General features: G+C 34.9%; 1 protein-coding gene across 3 annotated transcripts in view; it reads right to left on the bottom strand.

Annotated features, from left to right (window-relative positions):
* The window catches only part of LOC115890501, a 483888-nt gene that overhangs the window by 8644 nt on the left and 457869 nt on the right, over nt 1–17375 (bottom strand). For 2 of the 3 annotated variants that reach the window (XM_030910748.1, XM_030910749.1), the window contains 4 exons: nt 14873–15195; nt 12639–12888; nt 5015–6203; nt 324–472 (listed from right to left, as the gene is read on the bottom strand). In XM_030910748.1, coding sequence (XP_030766608.1) covers nt 324–472; nt 5015–6203; nt 12639–12888; nt 14873–15195 — 1911 coding nt within the window. The remainder of the gene's footprint in view (nt 1–323; nt 473–5014; nt 6204–12638; nt 12889–14872; nt 15196–17375) is intronic. The other variant, XM_030910750.1, reaches the window with a different exon arrangement.

Genomic DNA, 17375 nt, shown 5'->3' with positions numbered 1-17375 from the left:
ATTTTGTTCTTCATTTTTAGAAAACCTTAAATATGTCTAGAACCTTACATTTTAGTCATATAGTTCTCTAATGAAACTCACCATTATTTTTCTGCTAGAATCTAAAAATCAATTAATATATTTCCATTACAAAAAATACAACTCTCTATATTAAAAAAAATGCTTTGAATTAACCTACAAATGTTCACAAAAGTTCCTTTCGATACAAGCTGTCGTTCTCCTTCGAGCCTCCGCGTCGTATATGAGGGGCGCCACCATGTATAAGTCGATTGTAAAAGGCCAAAAACAAAAAAGGGTGTTAAGTCTACAACAATATACCATACCTTTATTGCTACTGTCCCTTTTCGATTGACTTCTTGATCTCGATTCTTCGTTTCTCGTTTTCGATCTGTCTCTCGAACATTTATCGGCTGTACTTCGTATCGTCGAAATGGCAGTTTTATGTCTTATTTCTGGCAAACTTCCTAAAATCCTATAGCCAAAATTAAAAAGCGTTAATTGAATGTAAATGCTAATAAAATATTAATATAATATTACTTTACATTAATTGCTTTCTTATGCCCCCTACCGCCAACGAATTTATATTACAAATAATGAATTTATGTATATCTGCTATATTCTTTGTCCTGTATCAGAATAGAATTTTTTTAAGATTTAAGTTATTTTTCTGCTTTCCAAGAGCTTCTTTTGAATCATAAATTAAAGTTGTAGAAAATGTTGGGTAAAATTTTGCATTTTTGGTTTATGCACGAAAATGTTCTTTATTTTACTTAACTTAAACAAGTTCTATATTGTTTAAAAAGAAAAACACTCCAGAAGTAGAGTTTGAGTTTTATCAAATAACAAATGTTTACTGTAGTGCAGAAAATGTTACAATATAACATCTACTCTAAAATATAACAAATTATTATTTTAATATATAATAATAATAATAATAATAATAGCTCCTGTATATAGCGTTTAACGCCTTGGGAGTAGCAAGGTACACTTTGCCATTCTAGAGCCGTTCGGTATACAAGGAAGGTAATGTGGCTAGAGCACTACGCTTCAACCGCCTATTATTACCTAAGGATTGTGAATCCCAAGTACTCATTTAAGGCTGAGTCGACCTAGGTACCCAAACTACTTTTATTTTAATAAAAATAATCGGCTGATGCAATGCCGGGTGTGGAATTCGAACCCACTACCTTCAGATTGGTAGACGAGAACCTGTACCTCTACGCCATCGCCACCGGGCACCTTATTTTAATATATTAGTATTTTAATGAAATACGCTCTTGGATGTTTCAAGTCTACTGAGAGTAATTTTATCTCTACATATTCGGCTTGTTAGGCCTTTTTCAAGAATTTCTTAAAATTAACCATCTATAAAGATTTACAGACGGTTAATTTTAAGATAATCATAATCGATTGTATGGGCTCCATAGCTAGATAAAAAACGGTGTTGTTTTTGGAGGTCTGCTTCCCGTACTTTTTCTTGATTTTTTGGGAAAGTCAAATGTTAAAGCACTAAGCAAAACATAGACACTCATCGAAATTTCATTCAACTCGAAATAACGGTTCTTAAAATATCTCAAAAATCGTGTTTATTTTTCTAAAGTTTGAAGCCCTCTAGCGGACAAACGAAGCACTTTTGTATAGAGGTAAATTGTATCCCATAAATTTATTTTGTTTCCAAAAATACGTAGTAGTTCTATGTCCACGGAATATTGGGACACCCTGTATATTTGCTATGGGGGTGGGTTTAAGGAGTTTACAACAGAGACAATAAAAATGTGTTTAAAAATTCTTGTTGTCGTTTACATTAATAATGAATGTCCTCCAATAATTAAGGAATAAAAGGCACGTATCCTCAAAATCTAATATTACAAATTTTTGATATGAAATTGTGAGGATACGTGCGTTTTATTCCCTCATTTGAGGATATTAATTAAAATGGGTCAATGGACGTTTGTTAAGTTTACATTATTATCGTTTTTAACTGATCTCAGCGATCGTGTGTAGATCACATAAGCACATAAGTACACTACCGTGTATAGTCGTGTATAGTGCACTACTGTGTATAGTACACTACCGTGTATACCCTGTATAGTCATTGAACAATCACTGAAATAGGGTTCACCGGAATTCCTGATGTTTATTGAATTCGATCGTGTTATAGTCTAAATGTAGTCTCCTAATAGTTGATTGTTATTATATTAATATTTCTAGCTGTTCGAGGTAAATTAAGCTTCCGCTTTTTGATTTTCTATGCAGTAATTTGATTGAATTTACATTAATTGTGTGACTATTTAAAATAAAATGCTTTGCTAGACCGGAACTTTGGAAATTATTAATAGATCTTCTTTAATCTTTATATCTAAATTTTTATCTGGGTATAATATACAGGGTGGTCCGAATTGTATTCCGGAAACTTCGGCAGCATATTTTGTAGATAAAAATAAGTAAAAAAGTTCGTATAAATGTATGTCCTAAAATGCTTAGTTTCGAAAATACAGGGTGTAGAAGTTTCATTTTTATTTCGATTTTTTTCAAATAATTTCTGAAGTAACGTCAATATTTGGATGAAAATTGGTGTCTGGGAGTTTTTTGACATGAGAAATTTGATTTTGATGTTAATGTGACTCCTACTTGTAGAGGGCGCCACCTACATATTTTTTAACTAGTTTGAAGAGTAATAACTTTTCGTCCGTACCTGTATAACACTCCTGAATAAAAAATATACATTTTCGTCATTTTTTACGTAAAAAATGTCTCTACGTAAAAATCGCTAAGAGTAATGGTTCTCGAGATATTTAGAATCGAATTTATCAATACCTATTATCATTGACATAAATTAACCATGTTGACTAAATAGTTACTTGACTGAAATCATAAATTTGAAATGTTTTTGTTCCAAAAGTTAAACAGAAACTGTTTTATCATAATTTTTTTGCAGGAAAGTTTGTGATTAATTTAAAAAAAATAAAAATTTCCCAAATTTATTATTTCAGTCAAGTACCTATCTACTCAACGTGTTTATTTTTTGTCAATAATGACATGTATTGACTATTTTCATTTTACATATCTTGAGAACGGTTGCTCGTAGTGATTTTTACCAATAGACATTTTTTACGTAAAAAGTCACGGAAATGTATATTTTTTCAGTCCATAGTTTTATACAGGTACGGACGAAAAGTTATTACTCTTCAAAACAGTTAAAACACATGTAGGTGGCGCCCTCTACAAGTAGGAGTCATATTGACATGACAATCAAATTTCTCATGTCAAAAAACTCCCCGATACTAATTTTCATCCAAATATTGACGTTACTTCAAAAATTTTTTGAAAAAAAAAATCGAAGTAAAAATGAAACTTTCTCGCCCTGTATCTCCGAAACTAAACATTTTGGGACATATATTTATACAAACTTTTTTAATTATTTTTATCTGCAGTATATGCCGCCAAAGTTTCCGGAATACAGTTCGGACCATATAAGGCATTACAATTATCACAATACACCCGCCTTAATTTTGCCTTTGTTAATTAATAACATTGACCCCCAGGGCCGGACTTAACGAAGTTGCCGCCCCAGGCTATAAAAAATTTGCCGCCCCTAACATTTTTTTTAATTAAAAAAATTAAGGATATTAAAAACATTTATTTTAATAAAGGACCAACAACAGAATAGACCGACAGAACAGATCAACACAGAACATAAAATAAATATTAAAATATTAATATAAAATGACAAACAAACGAACAACAAAACTATAAGGTTTGCTTATATGCCTATAAAGGTTTCCTACGTACTTTTTTGTTCGCAAAATTATCAATTACTTCATCGTAATTGATAGTTTTTAAAAGGTCGGACTCAATATGTAAAACTGCCAAATGATTTACACGTTCTGTTTCCATAGTGGACCGTAAATAAGTTTTAATATGTTTCAAAGCAGAAAACGAGCATTCAGCAGAACAAGTAATAAAAGTACATGAGAAGATTCCTAATGCTATGAAAGTATTTGGAAACAGGTCTTGAGCGTTTTTTCATAAATTATTTTAAGAAGCTCTCTAACAGATGGTTTTGCTGACTTAATGCATTTTATAAATTCACGAAAATGTATTAATTCATTAGGCATTGACTCATCTAAATCATTTGGATAACAGGTTATTAAATGTATGGACTTATCGGTAATGTCGTCAATACTTAACGTAGATAAATCACTAAAGAAACCAAATTTGGTTGAAAAGTCATTGTAGGCACTTTTCCTGTAGGAAAAAAAATTTCAAGGATTAATTTATCAGTAATAACATTAAATACATTTATCCTAAAATCGTCCCTAGCGTTAAATAGAGTTTTATTATCACTGGTTTCATCAAATTGTAATTTCCGTTTCACTTTTCTCTTTTTATCTGCCGCATATTCTTTCTCACCGAACAATTCTATGGCCCTTCTTTCATATTCCTAGTATTATCTATAGATTTCTAATTTCAGAAAAATATTTTCCAATGAGCTATATAAATCTACAGCAAGTTGTAGATCAATATCCACCATTTGAAGCTTATGTAATTGGCTAAGGCTATTTTCGAAATATTTTATGAACAAATAAAAGTTAAAAAAAAAGATAAATATTTTGGTATGCTCAAAATTTGCCGCCCCTAAAAATCTGCCGCCCCAGGCCCGGGCCTAGTTGGCCTAGGCCTAAGTCCGGCACTGCATTGACCCTCTTTTGACATTTGAATTTACTTTTATTTACATTAATAATTTTACATCCTGTTTTATTAAGATTGTTATTTTGTTGGTTAAATAAGGAATATAAGTCGATAATTACTATTGTCTTTATTATTGGCGGAAATTTTTCATTATAATTTTCTTTTGGTTTTTCTTTATCATATTATCAATAAGGGAACACAATTTTTGATGGCGATTTGTTTAATATTAATCTCATTTTGAAAAATCCCTGCGCTCGGTGGAATCGCTATCACTAATAATATATGTTTTGAGTTTTTAATAATATAGCATAGTTTAATTTACCTTTCTTCGTTTTTCGCATTCTCCACTTTCTCACTCCTACTCTTCCTAACAGACTTCTTCAATTCCAAACCATTATTTATCGTCAGTTGCGTCGCCTTAGTCTTCTTGATCAACCTCGGCTTCCTATGAGGCACTTCAACAGTCGCGGGCAAATCCTCCGAAGAACTCCCATGCGATTGAAGCAACGCTTCTCGACTCGAAGCTCTTTGCAACCTCCTGGCTTTAGTAGATGCCTTGGTCGAACTGGAGTCGCTAGAAACCTTCTTTTTTGGCTTCTCCTGTTGAGGTTTTGAAACTATAGTGTTCTGGTTTTTCCTTTCAGTGGAGGTAGTTTTTCTTCGATCTTTTGATAGACTTTCAACAGATGAAGTTGACGATGTTCTCTTTACTCTTACTTTAGCCGCACTGGCGAGTGTCGGTCTCATGCGTGCTTGGTTCTTCGCTTGAAGGTCTTGAGCGGTGTTCTTCCAGGATTTCGTTTCTGATATTGTATCTAAAGGTTGCCTAAGGTCCTCTTCATCTGAGGTCAGTCTGGTTCTACAGTCTTCGTCGGTGTAGCCGTTTACAGCTTGTAATATTTGATCCGCTGCCTTAGTTAATTCGTCTAATATACTAGAATCAAACTCTTTCTTGCTGGTGTATTTTGATTTAGTGGATTTCCTGATAGGTTTCAGGTTTTCGTATATGGGTGATGACGTTTGTTGCCTGTCCGGAGAAGGTTTTCTAGGTCTAGTAGGGGAAGTGTGTTTGTAATGATTTAAAAGATCAGGCTTATCCGATATCTTGTTATCCTTAATCACAGCCGTTTGAATCGTGTTTTTCGGTGAAGATTTCGATGAAGCGTTTACACCAAAATATGTCATCTCTGACTTTTTTGGTTGCCTCAAAACGACATTTTCGTTGATGTATTTCGATTTTAATTTACTGTCGGTTATATTTCGATATTCTTTGTCGGAAGAATAGTCTTCGTGTTTTGTTTCTACGAAATTCTCTACTTGTTTTCCTACTAACGAAGGACTAGAAACGTTGCCTGTCGTGGAAGAGTCAGTCGTTTTGACAGGTATAGTTTTTCTTAAAACTACAGGAGAAAATTTACTTCTGGTCGCAGGTACACTATACTTTGTGTACGATCTGCTCACTTGACTGGAATCGGTGGAATTGACGTACGATGTCACTCCATCGGAATTTTCTGAAATTGAATAAAACAAATATTAATTTACAAAGTAGATGTGCTTAATAAAAATATAAACGAAATACAGCCAACGCAATAACTTTACTTATTATATTCTTTGGATCATTTTCATGTATTATATTGACTATACTACACTCACCAGCAGTTTACCATATGGTTCTACTGATTTTTAACACTTTTTGCGAATTAATTGCAATAAATAACAAATTTTGTTATAAAATTACCCACTGAAAAATTGCAGATAATTCTTGTATTCTTTTGCAAATTTGTTAATGTTTTTTATGAATCAGTGATTTCTTCAACTACGTCTGCGTGAGATAGAAACAAGCTGAATCAAGCAATCCTTTTTCGTTTTTATGTCGAATTTGGCCTAAACGTGTATACTATATATACAGGGTGAGTCTTAAATAAGTAAGGCAACGGCTTAGCTACGTTGAAACACCGGTTCCCATTACAACACCGAAGTTAAGCGACGTAAGGCGATACTGGTGGATGGACGGGTGACCGGTTCGAAACTCTCTATCGTGCTGTTGTCCAAGGGAAAAGTGTAAAATCTATTGATACACACTGCTCATTCACGCCGGTTCGAGGCCGGATGAGATCGGATATCTCGTGAGTAAGAGTTGATTTAGACACTTCCTAAGTTGGTAGGCCATTGACCATGATATGGCCGAGGACAGCGGTTCGGATTCCGCGTAAACAAAGTAGGCCCCGTCCAGATTAGCCGTGGCAGAAAAAAGTAGACGTTAACTGAAATCTTTACTTTACTTTACTTTACTTCTTTCTTAAATAAGTGCAAATATTTTTAGGGGTAGTATATTTCGACCCTAGGTACGTAAGTTTTTTGAATTTTTAGTTAAAAAACATAATATCTTCATAATATGGTAACATAGGTAGTAGATTAAATTTACAATAAAGAAAACCCAGAAAAGATCGAGATGGTTTTCAAAATTTAAGCTATAGAAATCAATTGTTTTTGAAAATTTCACAGTAAAATATCTCAGTTATTTTGGACTTATTTGACCTCTAACTGAAAATGCCTACAAGAAACCATTCGAGGTGACTAAGATGAATCGAAAAATGTGGACAGATACAACATTCCCTCAGGACGGGCTTTGAATAAGAAGACTAAGGAACGAGCATATCAAAAATCTTAGGTACACCGCGATGGGCCTCAAATATGGCCGACTTAAATTCCGGTTTATCAGTGTCGTTCTAATTTTATTTAAAAAATGTAAAACTATGATGTAGGGTAGACGTGGGGTAGACTCAATAATTTGTTGTTTTATTTTACGTTGTGAATAAATGTTGGTAGTTATTAAAATTGTTATAAAATATATAATTCTAATAAAAATAGATAAGTTATAATAAGTATTTATTAACACAAACATCCGATACGCTACTGAAGCATGTAAGTCAAATTAACGTATCTAAATTCTTTGACATCTAATCTTTGACAAGCAATAAATAAAAGCTAAAAATGCAACAAAAATATATAATTTAGTTAATTTAAGTGAATTTCATAAATGATCGGTTTACTACACGTATGTATATTATATAGTCACTTACTAGCGAAAAGTTGTTCCATTATTTCACTCAATTTTTGCCGAGATCTACCGCACGCTACACAACCAACTATTTTAGAGTCTTTTTCGATAAATCGCGATAATGTCACTTTATTTTACGTTGTGAATAAATGTTGGTAGTTATTAAAATTGTTATAAAAATATATAATTCTAATAAAAATAGATAAGTTATAATAAGTATTTATTACCACAAACATCCGATACGCTACTGAAGCAGGTAAGTCAAATTAACGTATCTAAATTCTTTGACATCTAATCTTTGACAAGTAATAAATAAAAGCTAAAATGCAAGAAAAATATATAATTTAGTTAATTTAAGTGAATTTCATAAATGATCGGTTTACTACACGTATGTATATTATATACTCACTTACTAGTGAAAAGTTGTTCCATTATTTCACTCAATTTTTGCCGAGATCTACCGCACGCAACACAACCAACTATTTTAGAGTCTTTAAATCGCGATAGTGTCACTGTTAATTTAAGTGCTGCCACAATTTCCATCTAGATTTACTACCTTTATACAACTATCAGTAGTAGAATAAATAATAAATAACATAAAATAAGCTCCGTAAAGACTGACAAATCCACAAAATTTCAAATCAAATTCAAATGTGTCAAATGAATCGTCAAATAGAACTGTCAAGAATCCCCACCCTAAAGTGCTTTTATGGTGCTTTTTCCGCCCACCATGCATGAATACATGAATAGCATTATGCTCCTTCCTTAGTCTTCTTATTCAAAGAGGACGGGCTAACCTGGTAAAGAGACGGATATTTAGGGAAAAACCAAGAACAAACTTATCCTTCTCTTTTTGTACAAACTCTTCTTCGAAATCTTGCCAATCTAGAATGTGTGAGAAAAAATAATAGAATAGCTTACTCAGGTAAGCTCATCAATATACAGGGTGGTCCGAACTGTATTCCGGAAACTTCAGCAGCATATTCTGCAGATAAAAATAAGTAAAAAAGTTCGTATAAATGTATGTCCAAAAATGCTTGGTTTCGGAGATACCGGGTGTAGAAGTTTCATTTTTATGTCGATTTTTTCCAAATAATTTATGAAGTAACGCCAATATTTGGATGAATATTCGTGTCTGGAAGTTCTTTAATATGAGAAATTTGATTTTGATGTCAGTATGACTCCTACTAGTAGAGGGCGCCACCTACATATTTTTTAACTGGTTTGAAGAGTAATAACATTTCGTCCGTACCTGTATAAAACTACTGAGTAAAAAAATATACAGTTACGACGCTTTTTACGTAAAAAAGGTATCTTGGTAAAAATCGCTACGAGTAATGGTTTTCGACATATTTGGAATCGAAATTATCAATACCTGTCATCACTGACATAAATTAAACATGTTGACTAAATAGTTATTAGACTGAGATCATAAACTTGAAATGTTTTTGTACCAAAAGTTCAATAGAAACTGTTTTATCATAATTTTTTACAGAAAAATTTATCATTAAGTAAAAAAAAATAAAAATTTCCCGAATTTATTTTATTTCAGTGAAATAACTATCTACTCAACGTGTTTATTTTTCGTCGATAATAACATGTATTGACTATTTCCATTCTAAATATCTTGAGAACGGTTGCCCGTAGCGATTTTTACAAAAAGATATTTTTTGCGTGAAAAGTCACAGACATGTATATTTTTGTCCTCGGTAGTTTTATAGAGGTACGGACAAAAAGTTATTACGCTTCAAAACAGTTAAAACACATGTAGGTGGCGCCCTCTATTAGTAGGGGCCATATTGACAACAAAATCAAATTTCTCATGTCAAAAAACTCCCAAACGCCAATTTTCATCCAAATATTGACGTTACTTCAGAAATTATTTAGAAAAAATTGAAATAAAAATGAAACTTCTACACCCTGTATCTCTGAAACTAAGCATTTTAGGACATACATTTATACGAACTTTTTTACTTATTTTTATCTGCAGAATATGCTGCCGAAGTTTCCGGAATACAGTTCGGACCACCCTGTATACTCAGATAGTCATTTAAGTCTCGTCAGCCCAAAAAATTAAATTATTTTAGGTGCGGCATTCAAGGTAGCAAAAAAGCTGACAAACTAGCAAGGAAATTATCATCGACTATCTTGGTCCAGAGCCTGTACTGGGAATACCCAAATGTTTAAATCGTGGAGCAGTAAAACTCTGGATCAGGGAAAGCACTGTCCACTGGAGAAACAGGTATGGGCACAGGCATAGCAAGGCCTTCGTTCAAGAACCTATTCCTAACACCTAATAGTCTAAGAGCTAGCAACGTTTTCGAGAAAGTATTTTAAAACGTCTGGCTCTTTGATATATTTTTTACTATGCCTCTCTGGAACATGCGGCCCGTCTGACTGCCGATACACGTTGCGTTTACTACTGTGCATCCAAAGAAGATCCTCTATTTTTTACTTAGCGGTTTAAATTCTAGTATTGAATAAAAACCGAGCAAGTCTCCATTAGCCTGGGGCGTAGAGCTTTTGCCTATGAAGCGAAGGTCAGTGGTTCGATTCCGGCTGAGGTTGCAACTTTTTTTAATTTTTTTTTTCTGATAGTAAAGTATTAAATATTTGTTTTTTTTATCACCAGAACGGATAGCGTTTATGGGTTTATGATCCCTAGTGTATATAAGTAGAATTTGATACTTTCATTTGTTTTGAAGGATTATTGTGGTAATTAATTATTAGATAGGTTTAGGATGGTCTGGCTGCCGCGCCGGTAGGTGGCGTTCACTACTGCGCATCACATGGGTACAGGGTGTCTCATTTTCGTGCGTTTTTTGGGATTTGGGATATCTGGGATTTCTCGTTTATGAGTGGAGATACAATGATGCGGTTTTTTTTTCACATTACTTTGCTAGTTTTTCATGTAACTAAATATTTTACCCCTAGATTTGTGCATTTTCTACACATTAACATTAATCAATCTTGTTTAGAAAGTATTATTATTATTTTATTTAATTTAATTTAACCAGATAATTTTGTTTTCCATCGTTATCTTAACAGACTGAACTGAAAATAAACTTATGTAGCTTTTAGATAACAATCTGTTAAAAAAAGTATTATTAAAATAATAAACAACAGCTGAAAAAAATATTTTGAAGAAAGACAGGCAGAAATTACCTTAATAAAGCATTAAAATGCTAATTTTTATATATTATGTTTAAATCTTTAAAATAAAATTATAAACGAGAAATCCCAAAAAAACGCACAAAAATGGGACACCCTGTACACATGTGATGCGCAGTAATGAACGCAACCTACCGGCGCGGCAGCCAGACCTGCCTAATAATTAATTACCACAATAATCCTTCAAAACAAATGAAAGTATCAAATTCTACTTATACCCACTACGGATCATAAACCCATAAGCGCCATCCGTTTTGGTGATAAAAACGCAAATATTTAATACTTTACTATCAGAATATAAATGAAAAAAAAAAGTTGCACCCCAGCCGGTATCGAACCACTGACCTTCGCGTCAAAGGCGAAAGCTCTACGCGCCGAGCTAATGGAGACTTGCTCGATTTTTATTCAATACTAGAATTTAAAGCGCTAAGTAAAAAATAGAGGATCTTCTTTGGATGCGCAGTAGTAAACGCAACGGGTATCGGCAGCCAGATGGGCCGCATGCTGTTCCAGAGAGCATAATAAAAGATATATCAAAGAGCCAGACGTCTTAAAATACTTGTTTTCCCGACGTTGCTAGCTCTCGTACTATAAGCTAATGCTCAGCAGGGATAAAGTGCGGGTTACAACACGTCTTTTTACAGGACATATATATGTCAAATGCTACCTGAACAAGCGCGATGCTGTATGCGTCGCCGAATGCCATGTGTATAGGTGGGTATTCACTTGCAATAAAACACTCCGAACGAACCAAACGCGCCGCGCGCGCTGTAACAAGTTTGTGTAGTCAGTACGTTGCGCCGAACCGAACGGAACGCGCCAAACATTTTCCGAAGCTTGTCGGTAAACGGGATTTGCTCAAAAGAATTTGTTCGTTGGCCGGTGTTCAGTGGATACGGCAGTTTTGAACGTTCGTTGTGTTTGGGGTGTTTTAAACTGTACCTAGCTATTGAGTGGAACAGAGAAAAGTGTTTAGAGTTAATTGATGAGTTTGAAAGGCGGCCTATTTTATTAAATCAGTAATAATTATTAAATTAATTAAATTCTTCTTATGCATATAATCTAGGTCACTAAGTAAGGCCATATTATATTGACGGCGCTAAAAGAGGCGTCTTGCCCACATTTTTCGTCCTTTCCTTTTATATTCCGCTATATATTTCCTTTTCCGCTATAATTAAAAAAGCACCAGCGGCTATGGTAATATCAGATGCATCCTTATCGACAAACACACTAACACTGATTCACACACTGATTACTGGTGGGAACGCAGCGAACACCGCAAACAGGCGGAACGCTCCGCGCAAAATGTTTTGTTGCAGGTCGTTCAGAGCGCTCCAGGAAAATGTTTTGTTGCAGATTGTTTGGAGTGCGCGGCGCGTTTGGTTTGTTTGGAGTGTTTTGTTGCAAGTGAATACGCACCTTAATGTACACCTTAAGGTACAATTTAACTACATGATTTTTCTGTATCTGAGATACGCGCGTCTGGGATACAGCGTCTTCGTCTGAAATAGGTCTAAATGTCACAAAACTTTGCTCACTGGGAAGTCGCAGTGTTTGCGCATAGGATGGTCCTTTAATATTGAGAAAAAAAGCTATATTGTTGCTGACTGTAGGTGACATAACAGTGTTTTTAAATGTAATTACTTTTTACTTACACTTTATCAAACCTAACTTACTTTAAGATAACGATTTTTGAATTTTAGCAGTAATATACCTTTTTCCTCCTTAATATCACCATTTTTGAGATCAAATCTTGATTTAACAGCCTTAAAACTACTCCTGCCCGTTTCGCTAAAGTTCCTAAACGCCTTCATCTTACTCCAACTACCCGAAATGACGCTGCTAGTGTCGCTCTCCATCATGTTCACCTCGTCTTCAGTGATGCGGCTCATCAGTCGTTGGACTTCTTTGTCGGCGTCACTATCGGCATCGCTAGGGACGTCTTCGTAAAGTTTTTTCAGTGCCTTCGATAGACGAAAATTTCGGTTAAGGATGCGCAAATAATTCCGTTTATCTGAACAACACTAATAACATGTTTCAAGTATGCATTTGGCAGATTGATTATTTTTGAGAAGTGACTTCTTTTTCAGTCTGTAAATTTATAATATTTTTGAATAATGTACCTAAGTCAATATCTGTTATTCGGAACAAAAACCTTGAAAGTACAGGGTGGCGCCTCTCATACGCCGCCGAGGCCCCAAGGAGAACGACAGTTTCTATTGAAATGAAATTTTGTGAGCATATGTAGGTTAATTCAGAGCACTTTTTAAAAATATAGAGAGTTCGACAGTGTCCACAAAAAAGTTACATATCAAAGTTGTGTTTTTTGTAATGGATCACCCTATATATTAATTGATTTTCGGATTCTAGAAGAAAAATAAAGTTAAGTTTTATAAGGGAAGTATATGACTAAAATGTAAGGTTTTTGACATATTTAACATTTTCTAAAAATAAAGAACAATTTTTAAATTACAATAAAAGCTACCTAAGTTGGAATTTACCCGGTATAGCCTAATATGTAATTAAATTAACTATTGTACTTTCAATCAAATAAAAACTTGATCTAAAAAGTTATACAGGGTGAGACAAAATTAATATTGAACATTGGCCACCTTTAAAAGCATGTTACTCGTTTATTTTAAATGGAACACCCAGTATATTATTCCGATATCCAATGGAGAATTCATGTCTCTCCAAAATAATACTAGGTTGCCTACCCCTCAAACCAAGATTTTCCTAGATATTTTCATTTACATGATTTGATATGAGTAGATCTTAATTAATCTTAATTTTAATTAATTTGCCGAAAATGCAAACTTATCCTACATCAGAAAGAATTGATATGATTCATTAGTTGGTGAATGCAGTGTGCATTCTCCAATTAATAGAATACTTAAATGCTCCTGATTTTATCTAGTCTGGATTTTTTATGGGGATATGTTAAATACAGTGTTTACAAAACTCGACCAACTATTGTCGACAACATGAGAGAAATTATTGTAGTTGTTTTTCGAGGTAGAACTCCACATAAATGCCTTTCAAAAATGAAAAGATCCTTTTGAAAAATAATCATATATGCAGTTAACAGGAAAGGAAGCATTTTAAGCATTTGATTTCATCTAGCTAATTTTTGTCACATAATTATAGGTTTATATCTAGTTTTAATTCTGTAATAATTAAAATATGTTTGAAACGTGTAACTTTTTATTACCGTTTGAATATTTTACTCCACAATATTTAATTTTTGTTAAATTAACAAAAGGTATATCGCAGCCATCTAGATTTTATCAAATAATAAAGATGTACTGCGGCAAAATCATAAAAATTAAAATATCTAGGAAACTCTTTGTCTGAGGGGTAGGCAACCTTAATAATATTTCCCATTGAACAGCGGAATAATATACTGGGTGTTCCATTTAAAATAAAGGAGTAACTTGCTTTTAAAAATGACTAATGTTCCACATTAATTTTGTCTCACCCTGTATAACTTTTCGGGTCAAATTTAAATTTGGTTTAACATACAATGGTTACTGTAATTAAATATCAGGCTATACAAGGTCAACTAAAATTTAGGTAGCTGTTATCGGAATTTAAAATTTACTCTTCATTTTCACAAAATGTGAAATATGTCAAAATCCTTAGATTTTAGGTATATGCTTCTTTAATAAAACCCACCTTTACTTTTTTCTTAGAATCCAAAAATTAATTAATATATAGGGCGTTCCATTAGAAGAAACACAACTTTGATGTGTAACTACCGTTCTCCCTGGAGCTTCCGCGGCGTATGAGAGACGCCACCCTGTATTTGTTCTTTGATCGAATAACCGAAGATAATCAAAATGTATTTGTATTTGAAAACTTACTTTTGCATACGTTATATAGTGCTGTTCAGATACAAACAAATCGAAAGATCTACGTAAAGTTGATTAATGTTGAACGTGCAAGTACCTCTAACTGCTCCGGAATCTTGTTGTCACCGACCTCTTTCTGATCTTTGATCGTGTTCAGAACCAAGGGCGTCGATTTGAAACTGTGCAAGCGATCCGATCGTTTGAATTTCGTGTAAGCAAAAGCTGGCGGCGGTTGTGCTTCCCCTGTCTTCCCGTCGCTGGTGGGCGGTGACGGTGACAGATCGATGGTGATCTTGGTGGTGGTGGTCGTATTATTATTCTCTCTGGTGGTGGTCGTTTTCGAGCGCAAGGTATGTTTCGAGGCGGAATCTTGCCGGCCTATTCGGACGACCAGTCCCTTGTTAAGGATACGTTTCGAGTCTGTAAGTTGGAAGGAACACCGTGTCATAGACGGAGTCGCTTTTCTTATTAACTTTTTTACCCGTTGTCTGATTCTAAATATTAAGTACAACTGTAGGCCTATTTGTGACCTGTGATCGTGAATTCCAAATCGAATATTTGGTACCTAGAACAGTACTTTGATTTTTAAATACAGGCTGGTCCAAATTGTATTCCGGAAACTTCGGCAGCATATTCTGCAGATAAAAATAGGTAAAAAAGTTCGTGTAAATGTAGGTCCTAAAATGCTTAGTTTCGGAGATACAGGGTGTAGAAATTTCATTTTAATTTCGATTTTTTCCAAATAATTTCTGAAGTAACGTCAATATTAGTCACTGGGAAACACAAATCTCGAACATGTACCAGAATCGTGGACGGTGAGAATAAACCAATCCTAACCGAACAAAAACTAGAGGAGGTATGGACCAATTACATAAGGGAACTGTTCGATGACGGTGGCCCCTCTTTTCACTCCCAAATAGAAATCCAATCCAATCACTCCCTAACCGAACAAAAACTAGAGGAGGTATGGACCAATTACATAAGGGAACTGTTCGATGACGGTGGCCCCTCTTTTCACTCCCAAATAGAAACTGAAAATGGTCCAGATATAATGATCTCAGAAATCGAGAGAGCTTTAAAGAACACCAAAAACGGGATAGCAGCTGGACCGGACAACATCTACCCAGAATTGATAAAACTAATAAACGGAGACAATTTAAAGTTATTGGTAAACCTCTTCAATTCTGTATACAATACTGGAAACATACCGCAGTAATGGCTAAGGTCGACATTTATACCTATTCCTAAAAAAACTGGTGCAAAAAGCGTTTAATAAGTCTGATGAGTCAAGTCCTAAAGCTGTTTTTAAAGGTTCTGCATAATCGAATCCGAAGAAAATGTGAGCTAGACATAAGTGAACAGCAAATGGGATTTCGCGAGGGACTGGGGACGAGAGAAGCCCTGTTTGCGCTATCGGTGCTTTTGCAGAAGTGCAGAGATCAACGAAAGGAGGTACACCTATGCTTCATAGACTACACGAAGGCATTCGACTGCGTCAACCACAGGGAATTGCTGAGCATCCTTGAAAGAAGAGGCCTGGATACCCAAGACCTGAAAATTATCCAAAAGCTATACGAACAACAAGTAGCGACAGTAAAACTACAGGACACTGAAACAACAGCAATACCTATCAAGCGTGGAGTTAGGCAAGGATGCGTATTGAGCCCTATGCTCTTCAATATGTACTCCGAACTAATATTTCGAAATGCGCTTGAGGGATCAGAAGACGGCATAAAAGTGAATGGCAGGCTGATTAACAACATGAGATATGCTGATGATACCGTCGTTATTGCAGACACCACTGAGGGCCTGCAAAGACTTCTTGATAGACTGTCCTCGGTGGGCGACTCAATGGGTCTCAGGATAAATACAAACAAAACAAAAGTCATGGTGATAAATAGAGATGCAAGACAGGCAACGGAGGTAGTCGTAGGTGGGACACCAATAGCAAGAGTCTCAAAGTTTAGATATTTGGGCAGTTGGATTAGTGAAGACCTAAACCCAGACATTGAGATCAGAGCTCGAATTGAGATGGCTAGATCAAACTTCCTAAAATTGCGGAACCTACTGTGCGATAAACGTCTCAACATCCATATAAAAGACAACTTCGTCAAGTGCTACGTACTTTCCACACTTCTCTACGGGGTTGAGTCGTGGACACTCAAAGTAAGCGCAATGAATAAGTTGGAAGCATTTGAGATGTGGGTATATCGCAGAATGCTGAGAATACCATGGACTGACCGTATCTCGAATGAACGAGTTCTAAACCAAATGAACAAGGACCGAGAACTCCTCGACATAATAAAAAAGAGGAAAGCAGCCTATTTGGGCCATATCATGAGACATAGCAAGTATGAATTCCTTCAGCTCATCAACGAGGGTAAAATTGAGGGAAAGCGCGGACCCGGACGACGGCAATGCTCCTAGCTGAAGAATATCAGAGATTGGACAGGCCTGGACTCACATACTTTGCTGAGAAGAGCGAAAAATAGAGAGGAATTTACCATGGTTGTTGCCGATCTTCACTGAATGGAGAAGGCACTTTAAGAAGAAGAACGTCAATATTTGGATGAAAATTGGTGTCTGGGGAGTTTTTTGAC

The sequence above is a fragment of the Sitophilus oryzae genome, unplaced genomic scaffold (assembly GCF_002938485.1).
Source record: "Sitophilus oryzae breed Bouriz unplaced genomic scaffold, Soryzae_2.0 scaffold_87_pilon_pilon, whole genome shotgun sequence".
Lineage (NCBI taxonomy): Eukaryota > Metazoa > Arthropoda > Insecta > Coleoptera > Curculionidae > Sitophilus > Sitophilus oryzae.
The sequence above is the reverse complement of the archived record's forward strand: the minus strand, read 5'-3'. Positions and strand labels throughout refer to the sequence as shown.